General features: G+C 37.7%; 2 protein-coding genes across 9 annotated transcripts in view; one reads left to right on the plus strand and one right to left on the minus strand.

Annotated features, from left to right (window-relative positions):
• The window catches only part of DYNC2LI1 (dynein cytoplasmic 2 light intermediate chain 1), a 69,469-nt gene that overhangs the window by 33,307 nt on the left and 17,924 nt on the right, over positions 1-18,238 (plus strand). For 2 of the 4 annotated variants that reach the window (XM_066267019.1, XM_066267020.1), the window contains exons 9-13: positions 739-815; positions 1,397-1,467; positions 5,195-5,292; positions 6,453-6,545; positions 14,755-14,863. In XM_066267019.1, the coding sequence (XP_066123116.1) occupies positions 739-815; positions 1,397-1,467; positions 5,195-5,292; positions 6,453-6,545; positions 14,755-14,817 (402 nt within the window). In that variant the 3' untranslated portion in view covers positions 14,818-14,863. Of the gene's footprint in view, positions 1-738; positions 816-1,396; positions 1,468-5,194; positions 5,293-6,452; positions 6,546-14,754; positions 14,864-18,238 lie in introns of those variants that run through there. The other 2 variants (XM_066267023.1, XM_066267022.1) reach the window with 2 other exon arrangements.
• Positions 14,743-18,238, minus strand: part of ABCG5 (ATP binding cassette subfamily G member 5) — a 30,930-nt gene continuing 27,434 nt past the window's right edge. For 4 of the 5 annotated variants that reach the window (XM_066267010.1, XM_066267014.1, XM_066267013.1 and 1 more), the window contains 2 exons: positions 17,972-18,084; positions 14,743-17,154 (listed from right to left, as the gene is read on the minus strand). In XM_066267010.1, the coding sequence (XP_066123107.1) occupies positions 16,958-17,154; positions 17,972-18,084 (310 nt within the window). In that variant the 3' untranslated portion in view covers positions 14,743-16,957. The remainder of the gene's footprint in view (positions 17,155-17,971; positions 18,085-18,238) is intronic. The other variant, XM_066267012.1, reaches the window with a different exon arrangement.

Here is an 18,238-nt window from a genome sequence, read left to right on the forward strand (position 1 = left end):
TCAAGACTGACCAGGTGGTGGCACAGTAGATGGAGCAGCCTGGGACATGAGAACCCAGGTTCGAAACCCTGAGGTTGCTGGCTTGAGTGCAGGCTCACCAGCTTGAGTGTGAGGTCGCCAACTTGAGCCTGGGATCATAGATATGACCCCATGGTCGCTGACTTGAGTCCAAGGTTGCTGGCTTGAGCAAAGGGTCACTTGCTCTGTTGTAGCCCCCCAGTCAAGGCACATATGAGAAAGCAATCAATGAACAACTAAGGTGCCACAACAAAGAATTGATGCTTCTCATCTCTCTCCCTTCCTGGCTGTCTGTCCCTATCTGTCCCTCTCTCTGACTTTCTCTCTGTCTCTATCAAAAAAAAAGATAAGTAATTTATTATATAAACCTCCTATTTTTTAAAGCAACTAGATTGTATATTTGGCAATAATGACCCATATGTGGGATTAGCTGAAATGATTAGTCTATAAACATAAATTCTTTCAATATCATGCACTCATGAAATTTGAAGAATGAGTTAAAACAAATTTATAAAGATTTCTTCCTTTTTTTAAATTCAGGTTTCTTTTTATTTTATTTTTATCTTTTTGTCTACTCAAACATATGTATTTGTTGGGCAAATAAATAGTAATTCTCTCTGCATTCTGTACTTGTTCAAAGCCATACTTATGTTACCTGTTTCTGTGATTTGAAAGCAGAGTATATAATTTATTCTCCTGATTTTTTTTTTTTTTTTTTAGTTTACCAGTAAATCAGAAGCTCTATTACTAAAAATACGTGGAGTTATCAACCAGTTGGCATTTGGCATTGACAAAAGGTACTGTCAAAATATATTTTTATATTTTATTATTCTTTGGCTGGTATTGTGTCATCTGACTATTGTTCTCACCAGTCTCTTGTTTCTTGCCCCAAATAGCAGTTCTTAGGGATATAATTTTATATTATCTTTTGCTTCTTATAGTCTTTAAATATTTTTCAGATTGACAGCTAAGATGTTATATTGAATAATACTCAATTTGACACTAGAATAAAATGAACTATTATACTTCTATCCCTGATTTCTATTACTTCTTTTCCCTCATTTAGTAGTGTTCTCTCTCATATTACTTTTTTAATTGATTACAAATGGAATCAGTAATTTTAGTATGTAATTTTCTTAACCTTGCTATTTTTCTTGTTTTGATTTAAGGTAATTTGGGCCTGTCACTTTTTCCCTGTAAAACCTTTATTAATGCTATAGTTTAATTTTTGAAATCACTTACATGACTATTCACTCGTTCATTTGGGACAATGCTCTCACCAGTGGCTAGATAAAACTTGGCTTCTGTATTTACAGTAGAGTGTGGCAGAATATTCAATTGCTAAGCTAAATTAGATTCTTTTTTCTTCTTTGTATAGCAAATCAATATGTATGGATCAGAATAAACCACTGTTTATCACAGCAGGATTGGATTCTTTAAGTCATATAGGTTGGTGAGCTTAAGTTTGTTCAATCTCTTTTTAATTATTTATTGATTTTATCCTACTCCATGTTCACTTCATCTCCAACATACCACCATTTCTGGTTTCATTATCGCTGCTGTTATCTCTTAGGTATTTACTTATATACACACTATTCCTGCAGTACTTCACATTGACATATTTGTAATGCAAGGGATGTTGCCACATGAGAGACTGAGTTCTGATCTCTATTCCACTAAAAAATGTGCATGTATTTATTTCCTTTCCCACACTGATTTCCAGGTACTTTTAAGTTTTAGCTCCTTGGCTTCAGATGAAAAACAACAACATAAAGTGGTCAGGAAATTCAAAGCTATGTATTATGGGCAATGATGAAAAATAAAGACTCAAGTGATTGAATAAACCAAAAGGAATGCAGTTGTATAATTAGGTAGCCCTTGATTTTTTGTTATGAAAATAGCTGGCCTCATCTAATGGGGTGTGTTTCCTAAACTTAAAGATGCTCTAGGCCCATGAAGCAAAAGGAATTTCATGAGTTTATTTAGTCAAGCTCCTTATCTTCCTACAGAAGTTGTTTGCATCTTGAAGATCTTTAGGCCTAGCAACTCTTTATACACTAGGGTTGCCATAGTTTGGTTTTAAACTCTAGTGCATAATACTTTTGTTTTTATCTCCCATTCCCCATTACTCTTACAAGCTAAAGTTGACTTGACTTCAAATGTAGAGATCCTTGTAATGAGATTATAGATTGAATTGTAATGAAAGGAATAGAGATGGTTCATGAGTGATCATGGAGACTGACTTTTTATTTTTATAACTATCATTAATACCAGCTTAATTTCAGTAGCAGTAAAAATCACTCTAGCTTGACTAGGCGGTGGCACAGTGGATAGAGCATAAGACTGGAACGTGAAGGACCCAGGTTTGAAACCACGAGGTCACCAGCTTGAGCATGGGCTCATCTGGTTTGAGCAAGGCTCACCAGCTTGAGCCCAAGGTCACTGGCTTGAGCAAGGGGTCACTTGGTCTGCTGTAGCCCCCTGGTCAAGGCACATATGAGAAAGCAATCAATGAACAACTAAGGTACCACAATGAAGAATTGATGCTTCTCATCTCTCTTCCTTCCTGTCTGTCTGCCCCTCTCTGTCCCTCTCTCTGTCTGTCTGTCTGTCTCTCTCTCTCTCACACACACACACACACACACACAAAATTACTCTGTGTACTAGTAGATAATGCTGATGGAAATCTTTTGCCTATATGAGTAACTGGAGGTCAGAAAATGTTGGGAATTACTGAATTTAAAAATCATGGAGCTTGGACGTCATCGAAATTAAGAACTTTTGCTCTTGATAGCCTATGTAGAGAGAATGAAAAGACAAGTTATGGTCAGGGAGGAAACATTTTCAAGCTACATACCCAATAAACGACTAGTATCTAGAATATATAAAGAACTTAAGAGTAAAAACTGAGAATCCAATTAAAAGATAAGCAAAAGATGTGAGCAGACATTTCACTGAAGAGGATATACAAATGGCAAATAAGCACATAAAAATATGTTTAATATAATTATTAGGGATATTCAAATTGAAACCACAATGAGCTATCACCCCACACTAACAGAATAGTTAAGAGAAAACATAGACAACACCAGATGCTGACAAGGATGTAAAGAAGTGGAATTACTTATACAGTGCCAATGGGAATGTAAAATGGTGCAGCTACTCTTGAAAACAGTTTGAAGCCCTGGCCGGTTGGCTCAGCGGTAGAGCATCGGCCTAGCGTGCGGAGGACCTGGGTTCGATTCCCGGCCAGGGCACACAGGAGAAGCGCCCATTTGCTTCTCCACCCCTCCGCTGCGCTTTCCTCTCTGTCTCTCTCTTCCCCTCCTGCAGCCAAGGCTCCATTGGAGCAAAGATGGCCCGGGCGCTGGGAATGGCTCTGTGGCCTTTGCCTCAGGTGCTAGAGTGGCTCTGGTCGCAACATGGCGATGCCCAGGATGGGCAGAGCATCGCCCCCTGGTGGGCAGAGCGTCGCCCCTGGTGGGCGTGCCGGGTGGATCCCAGTCGGGCGCATGCGGCAGTCTGTCTGACTGTCTCTCCCTGTTTCCAGCTTCAGAAAAATGAAAAAATAAATAAATAAATAAAAAAGAAAACAGTTTGATGGCTTCTTATAAATCTAAAGATGCAGCTACCATATGGCCTAGAAATTGCACTACTAAGCATTTATCCTAGAGAAATGAAAACATGTTCCCATAAAAATCTGTAAAAAATGTTCATAGCAGCTTTATTTGTAACAGCCAAAAACTGGAAATAATCCAGATGTCATTCACAGTTGAATGAATAAACAAACTGTGGTACATTTATACAGTAGGATACTACTCATCAATGAAAAGGAAAAAACTATTGCTACACATGAATTATACACATGATGAATCTCCAGGGAACTATACTGAATGGAAAAGCCAATCAGAAAAGGCTACATACAATATGATTCTATTTATATAAAATGTTTAGGATGGGAAAATTTTAGAAATGGAGGAAAGCATGGTAAATATCAAAGGCTAGGGACAAGACTGTGGGTCGGGAAGCAGGAGGGGGAGTTTGGGAAGGAGGTGGGTCTGATTATAAAAGAACAACACAAAGAATCATCATGGTAATGGAATTGTTCAGTATCCTGCCTGGTAGTGGCTAATTGAACCTACACAGGTGATGAAATTATATAGAATTTACACACACACACACACACAAATGAGGACAAGTAAAAGTTTGGGAAAGCTGAATAAGATCATGGATTATATCAATTTCTTTCCCACCAAAGACATAGGGAGTCCTGAAAGATCAACAGTGAAACAATTGTAGTAAACATTGTGGATGCTAAAACATAATGAAAAAAATCTGATTATAGATTGAAAATTACCAAGAAGTGGCCCAAAAGTTTTTAAATTTTCAAGTTAAATTATACAAGCAATATATAAAGATGCTCTCCTTATAAAACATTAAAATAGAACATATAAGAATAAAGTTTGGTATGTCTTTCTAGACCACATTCTATATATGTGTATGTGGTATAAAAAATATTTGTTTTAACATAATTGTATCATTCTATATCATTTTGAAATGTCTTTTACTCAGTATGCCTTAGTGGTTTTTCCATATTAATGCTATATATAGGTCTATTTGGAATTTTGACTGCTGGGTAATTTAGTTCACTATTCTTCTATTAATGGACTATTTGGTGGTGGCCGTTTTTTCATTAAACAAATGGTTTTGTAGTGTGAAATCTTTAGTACATATGTGCAGGATTTCAGGATAAACACCAAAAGCTAGAATTGCTCATTAATGGGACATGAGCTTTGTAAAAAATTTTAATAGTGCTTAGTAGTGCCAAATTACCCTCCAAAGGAGCTGTCCCAATTTGCACTCTAACCAGCACATGAAGAGTATCTGTTTTCTTACAAATTCACATGCACATGAGAATATCAAACTTTTATATTTTCACTGGGTAGCAGTTGAAGGGTGGGGAAAGAGAATTACAGTTTACTCATCATTGTCTCCTCCATTTCTGGTACTGGCCCCTGCCTTGCCACACTGGGTTGGGGTATATTTTAAATGTGACTATAATAGGGAAAAAGACATGAGTGATCTAAGATTTATACTTTTATAAGCATCATCCATTTTATTGATAGTTTTAATGTTTTAATCAATGCTGTTATTGGAGTAAACCTTCCAATTTTAGGATCTCCTCCTGTCCATGATAATGAAATTGGAAAGTTTCATGCCCGTACACCAATGGAATTGTGGAAAAAAGTGTATGAAATGCTCTTTCCATCAAAGGTATATATTGCTAATTCTTTTAAAGCAAGAATTTTTAGCACTATTCAATGGTTATTGGGAAGTGTTCCAGTGGGCCTATCATGATAATGTTTGTTTCAACTCTCTCTTTTTTTTTTCTTTCTGAAGTTGGCAACAGGGAGACAGTCAGACAGACTCCCGCATGCGCCTGACTGGGATCCACCCGGCATACCCACCAGGGGGCGATGCTCTGCCCATCTGAGGCGTTGCTCTGTTGCAACCAGAGCCATTCTAGCACCTGAGGCAGAGGCCCCAGAGCCATCCTCAGTGCCCGGGCCAACTTTGCTCCAATGGAGCCTTGGCTGCGGGAGGGGAAGAGAGAGACAGAGAGGAAGGAGAGGGGGAGGGGTGGAGAAGCAGATAGGTGCTTCTCCTGTGTGCCCTGGCCGGGAATCGAACCCGGGACTCCTGCATGCCAGGCCAATGCTCTACCACTGAGCCAACCTCACACTTAAAAATCTATTGCATATGAGGCACTGTGGGGTTTAAGGGTGGGGTAAAGAACAGTTGTTGCTCCACTTTCAAACAGAGGTCTCCGGCTATTGGACAAGGGAGATGCAATCATCTGGAAGGAGAGAAAGGAAAGGGGACCTGGAGGAATTTGTTTTTGTTGTTGTTGTTTGTATTTTTTCAAAGTGAGAAGCAGGGAGGCAGAGAGAGGCAGACTCCTGCATGAGACCGACAGGGATCCTCCTGGCATGCCTACCAAGGGATGATGCTCTGCCTATTTGGGGCATTGCTCCGTGGCAACTGGAGCCATTCTAGCGCCTGAGGTGGAGGCCATCGAGCCATCCTCAGCATCTGGGCCAACTTTGCTCCAATGGAGCCTTGGCTGCTGGAGGAGAAGAGAGAGACAGAGAGGAAGGAGAGGGGGAGAGGTGGAGAAGCAGATGGGCGCTTCTCCTGTGTGCCCTAGCTGAGAATTGAACCCGGACTTCCACATGCCAGGCCAACACTCTACCACTGAGCCAACCAGCCAGGGCACCTGGAGGAATTTGAATGGCCCTCAGTAGTGATGACAGAAGACCCTGAAAAGCCTGCATGTCTGGCTGAGGAATGGGAAGTTGGTTTGTGAGACAGATGTGAGGTGTTGAAGGTTTTGGGTTTTGGGCATAAAATGATTTGAAGAATTGTAATTTCAGAGTACCAACATGCTGAAAGATATCAAGGACCCCGCAAAAGACCCTCAATATGCTGAAAGGGAAGTTGATGAAATGAGAATTCAGAAGGATCAGGTATTATCCTAAACATTTACTTTATTTATCTTGAATTATCACAAAAATATTCTTCTAGAATTCCATAGATTTTTCTCAATTCATTTACTTAAATTTTTTTTTCTTTATAAATATTTAAATAGTACATCTTCACTATAGAAAAAAATAAAACTCTGATATGCATCAGGAAGGAATGAAAAAGCACCTATCACTCTACCACCCAGAGATAACTTAATGTTCACATATGATTTCTGGATCTTTCAGCTTATGGTGGATAGTGATTCTAACCTTACTGCTGAGGAGGTACTTTCATATATTCTTTTGTTTGTGGGGTTATTTAAAAGAGCTTGTTTTTATTAGGACATTCAGACATAACTATAGTTCTTTTTTGTACCAAAAAAATTCAAGTACTACCCAATCGTAAAGTACACAGACACGGCTGACAAAATCCAGGATCTCTCAGGAAAGCGGTTAAAAGTGGGGACTGTGTTCCACACATGCTCAGATAGCCCTGTTTGTAACACACATGTCTGATGAAAGAATGAAAAAGTTGGTAAATTTTTCAAGAACCAATACAGAGATTTTTCCAGATCTCTATTTAGTTTGATAAAATGAGACATTGTTTGGAATCTGACCTTATATGTATAAGCTTATGTACAGTAAACACTATCAATTGAATGCCCTGACAACCTCCCAGGTTGTAGGGCTCTGTAACTTGGGCAGTTACACTGTTGCAAGGATAACCTGAACACAGCCATCCACCAGGTTTTTATTTTTCAGCACTATCCTTCTGCCTTCAGGGGCCTTAGCATAAGTAAGCCAAATATTTTATTTAAATATAAGCCAGAAAAGTTTTGAAAAGTATGTCAGGAATATTTAGAGTGATTATAGCTATAGAAAAGAGGCATGTTGCAATTCCTATAAAAATTCCAATGGCATATTTCTCAGAAGTAGATCAAACAGTCTTAAAATCTGTATGGAACTACAAAGACCCTGAATGGCCAAAGTAATATTGAAAAAAAAAAAAGCTGGAGGCATCATGCTTCCTGATTTCAAAGTATATTATAAAGTTTTAGTAATTAAAACAGTATGGTATTGGCATAAAAACTGACACATGAATGGAACAAAATAAACCCATGTGCCTGACCTGTGGTGGTGCAGTGGATAAAGCGTCGACCTGGAAATGCTGAGGTCACCGGTTCGAAACCCTGGGCTTGCCTGGTCAAGGCACATATGGTAGTTGATGCTTCCAGTTCCTCCCCCTTCTCTCTCTCTGTCTCTCCTCTCTGTCTCTCCTCTCTCTCTCTCTCCCTCTCCTCTCTAAAAAATTGAATAAATAAATAAATAAACCCATGCATATATGGTCAATCAATTTACGATAGAGGAGCCAAGGATATATAATGAGAGAAAAGACAGTTTCTTCAATAAATAATGTTGGAAAACTAGACAACCACATGAACTGAACTACTATCTTACACCATATAGTAAACGCCTGATGTTGGTCTTGTCGATAACTTTTGGTATTTGACAACAAAAGCAAAAGTAAATAAGTGGGACTACATCAAACTAAAAAGTTTCTGCATAGCAAAGAAAGCCATCAACAAAATGATAAGACAACCTTATCATTTTGCAAAAGCCGATAAGGGGTTATCAGCTGCAAAGCCTATTTCTGAAATAGGAGAAATTTGCAAAGCCTATATCTGATAAGGGGTTAATATCCAATATACATAAAGAACTTATACAACTTAATAGCAAAAATGCTCACACAATATCATTTTTTAAAATGGGCAGAGGCCCTGGCCAGTTGGCTCAGCAGTAGAGTGTTGGCCCTGTGTGTGGAAGTCCCAGGTTTGATTTCCAGCCAGGGCACACAGGAGAAGCAACCATCTGCTTCTCCACCTTTCCCCCTCTCCTTCCTCTCTATCTCTCTCTTCCTCAACCACAACCAAGACTCCATTGGAGCAAAGTTGGCCCGGGTGCTGAGGATGGCTCCCTGGCCTCCACCTCAGGTGCTAGAATGGCTCCAATCATAGTGGAACAACGCCCCAGATGGGCAGACCATCGCCCCCTTGTGAGCATGCCTGGTGGATCCTGGTTGGGCGCATGCGGGAGTCTGTCTGTCTGCCTCCCACCCCACCCCCCACTTCTCACTTCAGGGAAAAAAAAAGTGGGCAGAGAATCTGAATATACATTTTTACAAAAGCATACAGATTGTCAACAGGTACATGAAAAGATGCATAACATCACTAATCATCAGGGAAATGCAAATCAAAACCGCATTGAGATATCACCTCACACCTGTCAGAATTGCTATGATCAAAAAGACAAGAAATAACAAGTGTTGGTAAGGATATAGAGAAAAGGGAACATTTGTGCACTGTTTATAAAATTGTAAATCAGTGCAGTTACTATGAGAAACAGTATGGAGGTTCCTCAAAAAATTAAAAATAGAACTATCATATGACCCAGCAATCCAACTTTTGGGTATTTATCCTAAGAAAATGAAAACATTAGTTTGAAAAGATCTATGCACTTCCATGTTCATTGTAGCATTACATACAATAGCCAAGACATGGAAACAATCTAAGTGTCCACTGATAGATGAATGGGTAAAAGACACACACTCATACACACACACAGGAATATTATTCAGCCATAAGAAACAATGAAATCTTGCCATGTGCGACAGTATGGATGGACCTTGAGGACAACGTCAGAGCAAGACAAGCACTGTATGATGCCACTTACATGTGAATCTAAATAACAATAAAAACCAATCTCATAGGTAACAGAGGCAGGGGGTGGGTGTTAGACCAAATGGGTAAAGAGAGTCAAAAAGTACAAACTTCCCATTATAAAATAAGTCATTGTGATATACAGCATGGCGGATACAGTTAATAATACTATGTTGCAGATTCGAAAGTTGCTAAGAGAGTAGATCTTAAAAGTTCTCACCTCAAGAAAACAAATTTTTTTTAAAACATTTTTTTTATATTTTATTTATTCATTATAGAGAGGGGAGAGAGAGAGAGAGAGAAGGGGGGAGGAGCAGGAAGCATCAACTCCCACATGTGCCTTGACCAGGCAAGCCCAGGGTTTCGAACCGGCAACCTTAGCATTTCCGAGTTGACGCCTTATCCACTGCGCCACCACAGGTCAGGCAAAGAAAACAAATTCTTTTTTTTTTTTTTTTTGTATTTTTCTGAAGCTGGAAATGGGGAGAGACAGTCAGACAGACTCCCGCATGTGCCCGACCGGGATCCACCTGGTACGCCCACCAGGGGCGACGCTCTGCCCACCAGGGGACGATGCTCTGCCACTCCCGGGCGTCGCTCTGCTGCGACCAGAGCCACTCTAGTGCCTGGGGCAGAGGCCAAGGAGCCATCCCCAGCGCCCGGGCCATCCTTGCTCCAATGGAGCCTTGGCTGCGGGAGGGGAAGAGAGAGACAGAGAGGAAGGAGGGGGTGGGGGTGGAGAAGCAAATGGGCGCCTCTCCCATGTGCCCTGGCCGGGAATTGAACCCGGGTCCCCCGCACGCCAGGCCGACGCTGTACCACTGAGCCAACTGGCCAGGGCAAGAAAACAAATTCTGTAACTATTTGTTGACAGATGCTGATTTATGGTGGTGATCACTTTACAATATATGCAAATATTAAGTCATGTTGTATACCTGAAACTTATATAATGTGGTATGTCAATTATAGCTCAGTTTCAAAAAAATGAGAGGCATGTTGTAAGAACAATGAAATGACCTCAAGTAAACCTTATTATGTGTACACCTTGGCTATAGAGATTACTTGGAAGTCATCCCTGAATTAATATTTACCTAGAAGTCAATGACCAACTGCCATTGTTGATAAGAGTATCTGTTTATATTGCATAATGATCCCTTTTATTACATGCCTGCACCATTCTTCACTCAGCTCCTGTGCCACACTGCTGCCTCGCTAAATTCAGTGCTTGCTTGGCTGAGAGATTTTTTAACCTACCTGAAAAGTTATAGCCTAACTTTGCCTCTAAACCAGTTCCATTCATGATGTTTCAGTAGATAAATTGCACTGATATCAGTTCGCACACATAGAACCTTAACATAATTTTATGCCTTTGCTTTAAAGTTACACTAATAATTACCAGTTGATGCTAAATTATTTCATTGCTATCCAAAGTTGACTTTATAGTGTCCAGCATTTCAAATTTTTATATTATTTCATGCTCTTCCAAAGTAACTTCAGGGCCTTACATTGTTTTTGTGTTCTGATACACACAGAAACTGACTTCAGTAAAAGAAAATTCTCTATAGATTGTGAAATATTCCTATTACTTTCCCTCTATACATTTAAAAATACATTTTCATTTTTTTATATGGACAAGATAGTTAATGCAAGTTTTATTAGCACAACTTATAAAAGATTTAACCCATATCAGGTGAAAACCTAGCCAGCTATCTATAGCTCTTTCTCTACACTGACTTTTTTTTATTATTTATTGCTGCCACATAACATTTTTAAGTGAAAATAGAATTATAATCTTTTGATTTGATTTTATTTTCCATTTGAAACTATTCATTAAAAGAAAAGTCTTGCTCAGGGTTTTCCATAATTACAAAAAAGTGGGTCCTTACTGTAAATGCTTAAAGAAGTCTGTACTGAGTCCTGTGTTTGCATATTTTTAACCCAAATAGTTACTTTTGAGTCTTATGCTTCTTGGAAGGCAGATGACACTGTTTCATTAAAATATAATACAATTGCATACGAGTGGAAGGCTGGCCTTGAACCTGTCTAACACCAGATGTGATCCTCCTTTTGACTCTCTCCCCAATCCCAAGCTCCATTATTAGTGGCCTAAATAATCATCAGTAATAAAATAAACAAAAATAATAAAGTTCAGGGTCTTAAGCCTTGGCAGTGAAATTAGAGCGCATTACTTCTAAGATGGAGAGGCTAACTCGAGTTCCATTCAGTTCCTCCAACACTTGAGCCTTCAAAAAAGCCCCAAGTCATATAGAATTAATCATTAGGCAAGAAAGATGTGTCCATAGCTCTGCCTCTGAAGAACTGCATTTAAAGCACACTTCTATCAGATAATCTTGCTAGCGGGGGAGGCACGAAGGCACACATTCCGTATACCTTGTCATAAGGTGTTGGCAGTAGAACATGTCATTTATGACAGCTGTCCGAAATCATTCTTGCTCCCCGTCCTCACAGATGCATGGAGCCCCTCCCAGTCTGTGGGATCAGTCTCTACAGGTTTGAGGATCAGTCTTAAGACCCCTCGCACTTTTCCTGTAGACCAGAGGTCGGGAACCTTTTTGGCTGAGAGAGCCATGAACGCCACATATTTTAAAATGTAATTCCATGAGAGCCATACAACAACCCGTGTACGTTAAGCATTATCCAATAAAAATTTGGTGTTGTTCCAGAGGACAGCTATGATTGGCTCCAGCCACCCGCAACCATGAACATGAACGGTAGGAAATGAATGGATTGTAATATGAGAATGTTTTATGTTTTTAACGTTATCTTTTTTATTAAAGATTTGTCTGTGAGCCAGATGCAGCCATCAAAAGAGCCACACCTGGCTCGCGAGCCATAGGTTCCCGACCCCTGCTGTAGACTCTTTCCTAATTAGCTCTCTTTTCTCTAATTATTCAAAGTTCTCTCTTTTGCCCAGACTTCATGTGGGCACTAGAAAAGAGTTCGTCAGTATTTACTAATTTCTATAGCCCTCTAGTTATAAAGCATTCCTGATTTTAAGGGAGTGTGAGCATTGAAAGCTGAACCCTTCTACCTCTTGTCTTTATTTTTATTGTCCAAGAAAAGAAAACGTTTGGGTAAACAATTATTTTTAAGGTCTTCTTGGCCAATCACACATATCTATTTTAAATCTTTTTTTTCAATTACAGTTTACATTTAATATTATTCTGTATTAGTTTCAGATGTACAGCATAGTATTGCGTACTTTACAGAGTAGTCCCCCCAATATTGAATCCCTGTTTTAAAAAATCAACTTGCCTATAATCTGTCGGCCTATAATTTAAACACACACACACACTGATTTACATGTTTAGGGAAAAATGTCCTTGTTATCCTTTACCAAAGATGCCGTTTGGGCATCACAAGACTGTGATCCATTTATATTGGACAACTTTAGAGGTTTTAGAGGCAGAGTGGAAACCTTTTTTGGTTTTGCTTTCACTTTTAAAATAGCTCTGTAAAGCAGCCATGAAGAACTGCAGTGTAAAGAAAACCTTCTTACCTGCTGTTCCCTTAAACCATTATCACATTATTTTGAGTTCACATGATAGCAATACTAAAGGATCTAGTGGACATGGTGAATACTGTATCATATTAGTTATTCTTTATCCTCTCTCTGGTCCATTCTAAGTTTGCTGTCTGCAGAAGGGATACACCACTAGCAAAGAATCCCAAAGCAATGCCCTTATCTTTATGACTGGTAAAAATAACTATTGGGACTTATTTTATGAATTAACAATCTTTGAAACCATAAATGATAGATAACTGGTGAATGGAATTAACTTCATTAGAAAAACTAAGCCATGCTGTAAAGATTACTTTGGAGTTATTAGTATAAAAATTCTTCCAAAGTCTTTAGTACAGTTGTGAAACTTTTTATTTCTTTTAAAGATTTTATTTATTGATTTTAGAGAGAGGGGAGAGACAGAGAAAGGCAGGAGGGAGGAGTAGGTAGCAACTCATAGTTGCTTCTCCTATGTGCCTTGACCAGGTAAGCCCAGGGTTTTGAATCAGTGACCTCAGCATTTCAGGTCGATACTTTATTCACTGCACCACCACAGGTCAGGCCAGTTTTAAAACTTTTAACATTTAGAGTATAGGTATGAATGAGGCAGTCTGAGATGTTTCTGAAAATGAAATAGAATTTTCTTTTCATAGCAACTATGAACTTTAATTATGTTAGCCAAAAGACCTTATCTTGCAGAGTAACTAACTACTTTCTGCTTATCTGAAATAATATTTTACTTGGTACAGTTTAAACATTGAACAACATGTAAGAGGTTAAGAGGAGGCAAGTCCTTACATGATCCCTTTTGCATGTCAGTTGTCTCATGCAGGATTTCCACTCCCACTAAAATGTATATTTTATGAATTATAATAGTTACAAAATAGCTTCAGGGATATAAAATACAGCATTAAAAATATAGTCTATAATATTGTAATAACTGTGATGGTGCCAGGTAGGCACTGGAAATACCAGGGTAATCACCACAACGTTGTACACTTGAAACTAAAACAAAATAATATTGAATATAAACTGTAATTGAAAAATAAAATTTAAAAAGAGTAATATACTCATTATGAAAAAAATTCAAAAAATGTAGAAGTATATATAATGAAAAATGGAAGTGTGTTCTCTCTCCACCTTTTTGCTTTTTCCACATATGACCACCATCATTTTTGCTGCTGTCTATGAAGCCATGTGTGAATGCGTGCTGATATATTTAATCAGCCTCTACTGGGAGATACATTGCTTCCAATTGTGTGTTGATATACACAGTGCAGTGGATATCCTTCTGATTATGTCCCTGTGCTCGTCTATATTATTCTATATGATACATTTTTAAGGTAGTCAAAGGATCTACACATTTTATTTATTTATTTTATTTTTTCATTGACATTGGGGGAGCAGGGAGGAAAGAGGGAAAGAGAGATGCATCAACTCGTTGTTCCACTTAGTTGTTTGATTTGGTTGTATACTCATTGATTGCTTCTCTTACATGCCCTGACTGCACATCAAATCTGTGACCTCAATGCACCAGGTGACAGAGCCATCCAGCCAAGGCCAGGATCTATACATTTTAAATATTGATCCTTTGCGAACTTCAAGCAGGTTTTGACAAGGGTTAACAAGCAATGAAAAATAAGGTCACTTTTCAATACCTAAAGTATGACAAATACTTTATTAGTTGGAAGACAATTTATATATGTTATACAGTATATAATTTTCTCTGAAACTTTATTAAATTCATCTCTAAGTGCTGCTTAAGCTACCCAGAAACTTCAAAGACTCTACACTGTAGAAAATAAATACTAAATATGATCATTTACAAAATAATTATCAAGAAATTTTGAAAATAATAATGCTGTCAAGGATACATTGTTATGTCTAAAACTGCTAAGGGAGTTTTGAGATGCCTAGTTTAATTTTTAAAGTTGATTCTTTAAAAGTACTATAATATATATTTTTGTTTTAGGAACTTGAACAGTACAAAAGAAGTTCTTCCAAGTCTTGGAAACAAATAGAGCTGGATTCTTGAACATAATTCACCTGCGGTGTATTTATTTCTTCTTTCTCAAATACAAGTAAGATTATCTTACTAATATTAGCTAATTAATAAATTAGCTATTGTGTTACTAATAAATAATATTAATAATAGCTAATTAATAAACTAGCTTTTGTAGTAATAAATGAAGAAAATAAAGATGTGTAATTTGTTAAAGGAAAAGAGAATTTCTTGTATTAGCGACACCCCCAGGATATTTAGAAGTGTTTTAAAAGGGAAAATAAATTGTGTAACTATGTGTAATCTTTTTTAAAAAATAAAAAGAATCTTCTACTACCTACCTTTAACATGGTTAAGTAATATATACTTGGTTCAACATTTATAAGTTTGTATTTACATGTTTTCAGGACTGTGAAAACAAAAGCATTTAGTAACTGTTATATGAAAAGCATTAGGTGCTCATATTAAGCCACATTTCTTTAAGGAGTTCTCAGCTGTGGCTAATAGGAAACTGAAATTGGGTTCATTTTCATAAGCATACTAGGTTTACTTTAAACCTAGTATGGTGAGCACAGAAAGCACTGGAAATACTTACGTATTTCAAAAGCACATTCCTGAGTCCCCACACCTAGAAGTCCATCACTGACTTGGTGGGAAGAAACAGCCTATTCCACAGTAGTAATAGGAATTTTTATTGTATAATTTGATTTTCTTATACATCGCTGTCCATTTTTTACTTAAAACACAGACTGTCACATATTGAAAGTTATTGTGTTTCCCCAAGATGGTATCACTAACATTTAATAGCTTAAAGTCACATGCTATGTCAATTTTCCAAATGTTTCTGAGCTAGAATGAAATTCATCTGCATATGAATAGTAGAAAATGTTTCCACTTACATTGTACACCCATATCTTTAGAAGTTAAAATCAGTGATTTCAAAAGAGGTTCCCATGGGACTCTCTCTGAACTACTTTAATAGATTATCATCTCCAGAATTGTCTGTAACTGATGTGACATATATAATCTGTAAGGCATTATGTAACTATTATACCATAATCATCAGTGTCAAAGGCCTTTTATAAAAATTGACAATACTATTCTGGTAATTTACCAGTGTTTCCAGATCCTTAAATACTGTTCTAAGATAGTCTCATTCAGAGTTACTATGGTAACATTGGACGGTTTTAGTTCAGACTTATACATGAATTACTTGAAGATTAATCAGAAAGATAATCAGTCATTTTGTATATAACCCATTTATTTACAATCTATGTACAACACTTGATCCCTAAGAATATGCAATATAAGTGTTTGTATTTAGCAGCATTCTTTTTCTTTACAATTCAAGAACATGAACACCTGCGTATAACCCTGTTCTGTGTGTAAACGTTGTGTCAGTTGAGCATCTTTTCTATATAGACATTAATAACAGCTACCCTCCAACATTAAAGATGTCATTTCTCAGTGTATACACCTTAATGACATTTACTTTTAATATTATAAGTAAACTAAATGGAAAGTGAAAAATAGCCAAATAATCCTTAAAAACATCACCAGGGGTTTGTCTGGTGTGCTGTGTTCTCAGTTCAGCCCATTCCTGCAGATTTTCATTTTAACCCTCTGTAAAGTCACTGAGTGGTCTGTAGTGGTCCTCATCATCCAACATCTGTCCACCATCCTCTCAATGTGATCAGGAACTCAGAACCCTCACATGGACATGTGTACATAGTTATGGATTTTTAAATGGTAAGAAAAGTATTCTTATCTAATTCTGCATGATGCTTTGCTTTAATCATACCCACAACTCCTTTTTCTGTTATACAGTCAGCAACTATTCAAATGTTTTCTTTTTACTGAATCCTTAATCAAACATAAACATAATTTTTAACCAACCTATTTTTATGTCTAAAGCAAACAAATAATATAGTCTCCATAACTTTATGAATTATTATATACACTTTTGGACTGGCTTAGTCACGATTTCCCAATACCATATGTCTCTGCAAGTTGGAATAGCATTCAAGGCTTGCATGGACCCAAGGACACAAAAGGTTTAAAAGACTTCAGAGGGACTATGAAGAAAGAAACACGTGGCGTTCTCATTTCAGACTTTCAAAGCACTCATGCATACCTAGGAGCTTAGGTCTCATTCTCACAGCAATGTGCTTCACTATCTGCTAATGAGATGATCCCTTACTTTAAAAACAACTGCTCCTAAGATGACAAGAACTGGGATAAATGCATACAGAATCAGGAAGTTGGCTGTGAACCTGGATGTGGCACCCGGGCAGATTCTCTCAATGAACTGAATTCCTTGATTGAAGGCACACATTGGATTGGCTGTCATAGAACCATTAGAGCTGCCTGCTGGGAAAAGATGCACATGGTGAGAGATGGGCACTTGGTAAATACTTGCTGATTAAGAAGTAATTTACCAAATCAGCAAGTATTTACCAAATGCTCACTAAGTGCTTAGCACCCTGCTACATCCCTTTCTTCATGAAAGAGACAAGACACGAGAGACAGCCCTGAAATCATTACTGGATGAAGCGACCAGGAGTATTCTGGGGCTTGGCTCCATTTGAAGATGGAAATAGGTTTCTTTTCATTTTGGGTATAGATTCATTCCCACAGCACTGACAGAAATCGTAATCACTTATGGTCCCTTAGTACTGACTATCCTAAGATGACCGAGGTTATCACCTAAAAATACTTAAAAACCTATTAAATTCTACCCGTTCTTCAGTTGTCCTCACAGAATGGCCTGGGATTTCCAATGGCCTCGCACTGCCTGCTCATGGGGTTGGGGAGCAGCCTTTTGCCAAAAATGGCTTTTACTTGGCTTTATACTTCGTACATTTTGGGAACAAGAAGCCACTGCACCCTACTTCAACCTGTTCTGTAGAAACTTATTCCATCCAGAATATGCCAGAGTTTACCTCCCGTCTGTCATTTTCTAAACACTTCAGAGTGGCTTTACCTATTGACCTTTGATAGGTTTCTAACTTGATCACTGCTTATTTCATTTGAAAAACCAGAGAAAGGGTTAGATGTTTATTTCAAAAAAAGGTTTTAATTTTATTGACTATAAGACATAGCTTTTTATTTAAAAAATATATTTCCCTAGGGAAATTGCTTCCTCAGAGTAATGTGTAACAATAATATTGCAAAACAGAATACTTACCACAAGTGAAATTCCGTCCATAGAACTCATTGACTACAAGAATCTCACAGCAATATTTTTGGAATGTAAAATAAGTGAAGATTTTAAAAGGGATGGGCATTTCTTCTACATTTCTTAAGAAAAAGAAAGAGAGAGAGAGAGAAAGAGAGATGAAACTCAATAGGCTCCGGTAACAGTCCTACCAAATGAAAAGAAAGGCAATCCTTATTTTATATTTGCCAACATGAATACAGTTTTTTTTATCACCCTTTATAAACAGTATATTTA

The sequence above is a fragment of the Saccopteryx bilineata genome, chromosome 3 (genome assembly GCF_036850765.1).
Source record: "Saccopteryx bilineata isolate mSacBil1 chromosome 3, mSacBil1_pri_phased_curated, whole genome shotgun sequence".
In the NCBI taxonomy this organism is placed as follows: domain Eukaryota; kingdom Metazoa; phylum Chordata; class Mammalia; order Chiroptera; family Emballonuridae; genus Saccopteryx; species Saccopteryx bilineata.